At 55.4% G+C, this 7,353-nt stretch overlaps 1 protein-coding gene across 4 annotated transcripts; it reads right to left on the bottom strand.

The window, feature by feature from the left end:
- Positions 1-2,291: 2,291 nt before the first annotated feature.
- LOC116793058 (apoptosis-enhancing nuclease-like) lies at positions 2,292-6,599 on the bottom strand. Of its 4 annotated transcripts, none has more exons than XM_032700615.1 (4): positions 6,239-6,599; positions 5,088-5,764; positions 4,594-4,794; positions 2,292-4,225 (listed from the first exon to the last, which is right to left on the bottom strand). In XM_032700615.1, the coding sequence occupies exons 1-4, from the start codon at positions 6,288-6,290 to the stop codon at positions 4,022-4,024; spliced, it is 1,134 nt and encodes a 377-aa protein (XP_032556506.1). In that variant the 5' UTR covers positions 6,291-6,599; the 3' UTR covers positions 2,292-4,021. The 4 variants fall into 4 exon arrangements, with proteins under 4 accessions (XP_032556506.1, XP_032556505.1, XP_032556509.1 ...); XM_032700614.1 differs by having other exon boundaries at positions 3,519-4,225; positions 5,088-5,767; XM_032700618.1 differs by having other exon boundaries at positions 3,519-4,225; positions 5,088-5,767; positions 6,501-6,529.
- Between the last annotated feature and the right edge of the window lie 754 nt (positions 6,600-7,353).

Genomic DNA, 7,353 nt, shown 5'->3' with positions numbered 1-7,353 from the left:
TGAGACAGCCCAGCTCTCCTTCACCCGCCTAAAGATGCTCAGCCTCCCGACATGAGCACCAGTGGGCCGCTTGTGGGATGAGCCAGAGTGTGTGATGAGCCCAAGCGTGTTCAGCCATGGCAACTCCAAATTGGCATGTTGGTGAATATTCACAAACACCTGTGAAAATCCTGATTAGCTCTCAGAGGGTGAAAATGGGCCCAATGTCACCATTTAGATTATTCAGAGCAAACATCATTGGCAGGGAGCAGATTGCCACCACCCCTAATCATCTATGTGGGGTTTGCTCAGCAGCAGTTTTTGGGGGGGGGCTGCAGCACAGTGTTGGGGTTTTCCAAGCCCCTCAAACCTGGTGCAAATAGGGATTAACCCCCAAATTTGTTTCTCACCCTCCCTGAGTACTGGAGATTGTGGCAAAGCTTGCGGGGTGTGTCAGCACCAAAGGGCAGCTGGCCTTTGTCTGCCTTGCTGCCCCCAAATTTGCTCCCAAAGCAGGGAGGGAATTCCAGGAAGAGGGTTAAATAAGTGAGGCATCAGTGGGGACAAGCTCTCAGTGCTTTGTGCCGCTGTGCAACCCCAGGGCTGTGCTGTGCAGGGGGCTGGGGAGGCAACAAGTTCCTCCACTCAGGTGGACAAACAAGTTTGGAGCTGTGGGGTGCCCCATGAACTCGAGTGCCCCTCAAGGGGATACAGTTACATGGGCCAGGTTATATGGCCATAAGCAAAGCATCCCTCTGCTGTGTCTTTCCTCTGGATCTGCTTTTCCAGGAGCAGAAGACAGTGCTGCTGCATTGCCTTTGGAATGCCCCCATCATCTGACTGTTGCATGCAGGCCCACTGAGCTTTCACCTTTCCTACGTCCTCACTTCTCTCCTGCCCCACTGGGAGAGGTGGAAATGACAGAGAGGAGGAAACAGAAAAACCTGCCCCAGCTGTGCTCCTCATGCACCCCTCTTTGTGCCCCGTGGGGTTCAGTCCCTGCCATACCTTGCCAGGTCCTGCTGACATTGCATGGCGTTGTGCTGGGGCTCAGCTGAGCTGCACCCCAAGGCTGGCACAGGGGGTGGTGCTGGCCCTGTTTTACAGCTTGCTGCACCAGGAACACACCTGGGAGAAACTGGAACAAGCAGGATTCAAAGTCCTACTGTGAGGCCGTGTTTCCTACCGGGTCTAGTGGAGAGTGCCCAGACCATGAGCTCACGGCAGAGCCCAGGTTACTATATCTGTTGAAGGATGGTTGTGTTTGGGCCATTGTGAGGACCAAGATTTTTTTGGATGTGTCGGACACGTTTCAAAGAATTTCTGAGCTGTTCCTGGCTTCCTCTACCAGGCAAGGAGGAGTTAAGAAGGGAAGTGCAAGATGTGCCTGGTAATGGCACTGATGTGTGCGTCAGGTGTGCCTGCGTCACCCGGCTGCCTTGGCCACTTCCCAAGGCTGGGGCTGAGCTCTCCTTACCTCCCACAGCCTGCTGGGAAAAGCCTGGGATGGTGTAGCCTGGCTGAGGGAGTCGTGAGCTCCATTCCAGTGCTGCCTGCTGTATCCCAGTGTGCTGCACCAGGCTCCCCAAAGTCCCCAGGGTGCTGGCAGCCCTCCAGCCCCCTCTGCCACCTCCTGTCTCACAGCCCAGGCAGTGGGACTGTGCTAAAGGGCTGTCGAGGGCTGACCTTGAGGCACATGGCAAAAAACTATCAATTTTCTATAACCATGGCTGTTCAGTTCCCTGGGGAAGCACACAATTCCCTGTGTTCAGCCCCAAAACCCTTTCTGGTGCTCCCACACCCAGCTGGGGCACATCTCTGCAGCCACATATATGTCACCTACAGGCAGAGTCACTGCAGGTGAGCATCACCCTGTCCCCACACCATCACAGCAGCCCATGCCACAGCTCACCCATGCCTGCACAGCTCTCACTCACAGATGCTGGGGGAAGGAACACTGACCTGTGAGGTGGGCAAATCGCAACAGTGCCTCTCCTTAACACAGGGAGCTCCCTGAGCTGGGACAGCCCCGCTGCTGGACAGTGACAGAGCAGGATGCCCTCTTGCACTGAGCTTTCTCCAAGCAGATGAAGTGCTGGATTGCAGGGCTCCAGCTGAGCCCATCCCCTGCTCCTCCAAAGAGGACAAGCCTGTACCCCAAGGAACTACTTACTCCATCCACTGTCAGGCCATTCGAAGCACCTTTTCCAGTTGCAGGTGGGTTTTAAGCCCTGGAGCATGGCATTGTACTCAGGTCAATCTCACCCTGCCCTCTTGCTCTTGTAGAACTGCCAGATCAAATCATGCAGAATGTACACAAGGGTTTAGCATGAACAGTTTTTAATTCAGAACTGGACAATTATGTCAATAATTTATTTAAAATGAAGTGCATTCTATGCTCTTGTCCACACTGGACATTGATCAGATCCAGACTTTTTTCTCAGGCTTCATTGTGCAGCTGGATCCCTACAAATCTATGGGGTGTGCTGGGATTCATCCAAGAATCCTTCAAGAGCTAACTGATGTAATCACAAAGCCTCTCCCAATGATTTCTGAGCGGTCTTGGGAATCTGGAGAGGTCCAAGCTGACTGGAAGCTACAGGCCTGTCAGTCTCACTTCAGTGCCCAGTAAAATCACAAAGATTATGCTGGGAGGTATTGAAAAACACCTGGAGGACAACACAGTCATCAATCACAGCCAGCATGGCTTCATGAGAGGAAAGTCCTGCTCATCAAACCTGATTTCCTACTACAACAGGGTAACCCACCTGATTGATCAATGGATGCCAGCAGATGTTATCTTTTTGGAATTCAGCAATGCTTTTGGGACAGTCTCTCACAGTATCCTTCTGGACAAAATGTCCAGCACACAGCTGGATAACCATGTCACATGATGGGTCAGCAACTGGTTCACGGGTCGGGCACAAAGAGCGAACAGGGTGACATCAGACTGGCAACCTGTCACTAGTGGGGTTACACAGGGCTCCATCCTTGACCCAGTTCTCTTCAACATCTTCATTAACGACTGAGGCACAGGACTTGAAGGAATACTAAGTAACGGGACTGTCCTGCTCTGCTTTACGCTGGTGTGACCTCACCTTCTGTATTGTGTGCAATTTTGGGCACCACAACATTAAAAAAGACTTTAACCTGTTAGAGTGTCCATGACGATGGTGAAGAGACTGGAAGGGAAGCCTTATGAGGAGTGGCTGAGGTCACTTGGTTTGTTCAGCCTAGAGGTGACTGATGGGAGACCTAACTGCAGTCTTCATGAGGGGAAGAGGAGGGGCAGGCATCAACCTCTTCTCTTGTGACCAGTGACAGGACTTGAGGAAATGGCATGAAGCTGAGTCAGGGGAGGTTTAGGCTGGACATCAGGAAAAAGTTTTTCACCCAGATGGCTGAGCACTGGAACAGGCTCCCCACGGAAGTGGTCATAGCACCAAGCCTGTCTGAGTTCAAGAAGTGTTGGGACAACGCTCTCAGGCACATGGCAGGACTCTTGGGGTGTCCTGTGCAGGGCCAGGAGTTGGACTCTATGATCCTGATATATCCCTTCCAACTCAGCATATTTTATGACTATGAAAAAGAGGAGGAAGCTGGTCATTTACTGGCCCTGGACGGTTTGCACCTTTGGGCGTCAGCAAAACACCTCAGTCCTTCCAAGGAAAACCTGCCACTTCCATCTGTGAAGGGGACAACCCCATGGAAAGGCACGGAGGATGTGCTGGTAGCCCCCACCACATGCCCATGGGGGCTCCTCCAGGCTGACACCAGGACCCCTACTCATCCCAAAGTGACAGATGAACACAGCGCAGCCACAGCCCTCATTTCTGTGCATGAACTAGGGGCTGCAGACAGCATTTCTGGGAGACTGCTGGTGTCCAGGTGTCACCATGTCTCCATCCCTGGGGCAGGGCTGGGTACTGGGCAGAGCCCATGGAGTACGAGCCCCGGGGGAGGAGGTCAGCGGTCACCTCCACCTTCCAGAGCTGAAGGCACCAGGATGGCCCGAAATACATGGAGGAGACACTGTCCCCCATCACAGGCCACTTGCCATCAGGTCTGTGGGCCAGTACTGGTCATCCAAGTACTGGCTGCTGTCTGCAGTGGGGTCTGTGATGGGGCTGGGGGGCCGGGGGGGCAGGCTATGGGCCAGCTCCTTCTCCCACTGCACCTCCACCAGTCTGTACAGCTCCATGGCTGTTTGAGCATCTTCCACCGACGAGTGTCCTTTATGGCCAACCTGAGCAAAGGGGGAAAAGCCTCAGTTAGATAAAAGGTGCAGCAAAAATCCCACAGGTCATGTTGTCTGCTTGCTCAGAAGTACACAAATGCTGTGAGTTTTGGAGACAGCAAAGGTTTGATGCAACCAAGGTATCTCTTCAACACTTTCTGGAGGGCACAGGTCCTGTCCACGTTTTACTGAGATGCTTAATGGTCAGCTTGGGAGGCCCTGGGCTCTCCCAGCTTATTTACAGCCAGAGGCACAGGGTGAACAAGTGCCATCTCCATCTCACAGAAAGCGCCCATGGAGGTGGGAGGGCCAGACTGACCACACAGGTTTGTAGCTAACCCAGGAACTGCTTCCCATTCAAGGTTCCTGGTGCTTACCTGGATCCTTTTATGGAGCAGGTGCCTGGCTAAGTTCTTGAGTGAGACATTGGCCCTGACAGGCAGCCCTGCCTTCTGCTTCAGCACAGGGATCTGGCTGGTGTCTCGAGTCCTGTCTTTTGGGTGGAAGTACTTCAGGGCTTGGAAGTCATTGTGGATGGCGTGTCCTACCACAATCTTGTCTTTCAAGATCTTCAGGATCTGGAAGAGTCAGAAAGGGTTAGACAGGCAGCAAAAGAAGCACCAATTAAGCATAAAATAAACCATTTTTTATTAAATTAAGCTCCTTGACTTCCAGTTTTTAGGTTCCCAGAAGGGAGCAACAGCCACCAAAACAACCCACTGCACAGCTTCAGAGGCTTTCCATCCTGTGGTTATGTCTCTGCCTCAGAGCAGTTCAGCATGGGCCACCAAAAACCCCAATTTGTGTTTGGCAGATAACATACTGTTTTGTTGGTTTGGTTTTTTTTTTTTAATTTCTCTTTTTCCCTCACCTCTGCCTGGGCAGCCTTGAAGGGAATCGCTCTCTTCATGTGCTGCTTGGTGATGCCACTCCAGCGTGTCCGGAAGTCCACGATGGGGAGCTCGGGCTGAATGTACTTGTCGTAGATGACATCCCCCTCGTAGTTCACCACGGAGCACCGTGCCAGCTCGCTCAGCCTGCCCTGAGGGCCGGTGCCCACCATCTCACAGTCAATGGCCACGTACTTGCCCGGGCGCAGGACCAGTGAGGACATTCGCACCTTCTTGGAGCTGCCGTTCCCCTGGGACAGCAGCACGGAGTGGTGCCTGGCTATGCTGTCTGGAGAGGCAGATGGGGACAGGGATGCAGAGATGACCCATTTGGGCTTGGGGACCTTGCCAGAGCGCTGTGTCTTGGTGCCATTTGCCTTGGTGAGGGCGGCGTGTGCCTCTGGCCCCGCCACGGGGGTCTGAGTGCTCCTGTGCTCGTGGGGGCTCAGCAGCCCCCTCTGCTCCAGCAGTGCCCGGCGCTCCAGGAACCGCTGGTGCTTACGGCTCTTCTTCTTGCTGCGGCCCTGCGGCGAGACGGGACCCTTCAGGGCCTGAGGGCAGCCCCCTGCGGAGGGGTCATGGGTGCCCTGCAGGGTGGGCGCGGAGACCTTCGGGGCGGGCAGCAGCGGGGTCATCTGCCCTTTGCCAGGTGGCATTCCTGCTGGAGTGTGCACAGAGGGGCATGAGTGCCGTGCAGCCCCCGTGCTCCCCAGTCAGAAACGACGCGCATACCCCGTAGGAACCCCCCCATCCCGCGGGCACAGACGGGAGTTATGGGGCAAGGAAGGGGGGGGGGGAGTGCACACGGACAAACTGTCACACCCTGTCCCCACCCCTTTGCCGCTCGTTGCCCGGTCCCAAACCGCCCCTTTCCCGGTCCCATGGCCTTGCCAACTCTCTCGGCGATCCGCAGCCCCCCTGTCCATCCCACTACCCCCCCTGCCCACCCCATTACGTGCTCCCCAGAGCCCTGTCCGCCCTTTACCCGGGCTCTCTCTGCCTCGCTCCGGGCCCCAGCGCCCTGCCCGCCGCATCACCCATTCCCAGGTCCGTACCTCCCACCCTGCCCCTACTCCCCCCCCCCCCCCCCCCCCCCCAAGGCCCCCTGTCCCCCCAGTCCCCCGCTCCTGACCGGGCCCTCCGCGCTCCCCACGTGTCCCGCCCGGAAGCCGCCGCTCACACATGCCCGGGCAAGTCCCGCCGTGGCCACGCCCCCTGCCCCCTATTGGCTGAATGGCGGGTCATTTGCATGCGGGGGCGGGACCCAGCAGGGCTGAGCCGTGGGCGGGGCTTCTGGGGCCCCGGTTATTGCGCGAGGGGGGAATTGGGAACGTCTGAGGCTATATCTGGGTTTATATCCCAGACCCAGACGCTCATGGCTTCAGGACTCTCACCTGGTGGGGAGGGCACCTTCGGGGTGTTGGGGTTTGGGGTTTGGGGGTGGGATAAAATTTTATGCATATTTTGCGTGTTTGCGCATAACTGGTCAACAGAGTGTTATCAGAATCAAAGTTGCGACATAAAGATGTGTGCACGGGAAACAAAAGTACTCAAAAAGTAAATTAATTGCTTTGACACGAGGTTGTTCTAAGAGGTCAACTATAGCGATTCAGTTTGCCTCTTGTGTTCTGAAGGGTGCTTTTTAATTTGGGGCACACAGCTCTATGCCTGGCACAGAAACGCTGCAGTTTTCCTATATGTTTCCTGCGGTGCAGTGCTGGCCCTGTGGGCATCCCTCCTTCTGACGGTGGGGTGGGCTGAGGCACAGCAGCTCCTGCAGGGTTTGCATCCTCCAGGTTGTGCTCCCCAGGGTTGCGGGGGGGGGCAGCTCTGGGCAGGGCAGAAGGTGGGGTTTCAGACCCGCCTCTCGTTGCTTCACTCTCAAGGCTCACAAAAGCAACGTCCGAGGTGGTCAGAAGTGGAGAAGGGCCACAGGCAGCCCCAGTCACCAGCTTATCCCTACGCCTTTGGTGTCGCTGCATAGGCCGTGCGCCCTAGGGCAGACTGTGACTTGTTGTGGTGGGATGAGCCATACAACAACAAAATCACTAGTCTTCCAGAGGGAACCAGGCACCACGTACATCCTTATCCCACCAGGCCCTGCTCTGAGCATTCCCTCTCCCTGCCACAAATGGGGCTCACAGGGATGCAGGACAAGTGTTTCCACGCTCCATCGTTCCCCTTCTTTACCACCCATGAGCTTCTTCAGCCTGGTCAGAAAGAAAAGATTTAGAGCACCCCGATTTA

Source organism: Chiroxiphia lanceolata, chromosome 12 (genome assembly GCF_009829145.1).
Source record: "Chiroxiphia lanceolata isolate bChiLan1 chromosome 12, bChiLan1.pri, whole genome shotgun sequence".
In the NCBI taxonomy this organism is placed as follows: Eukaryota; Metazoa; Chordata; class Aves; order Passeriformes; family Pipridae; genus Chiroxiphia; species Chiroxiphia lanceolata.
Note: the sequence above shows the minus strand (reverse complement) of the source record. Positions and strands in the feature narration are given on the sequence as shown.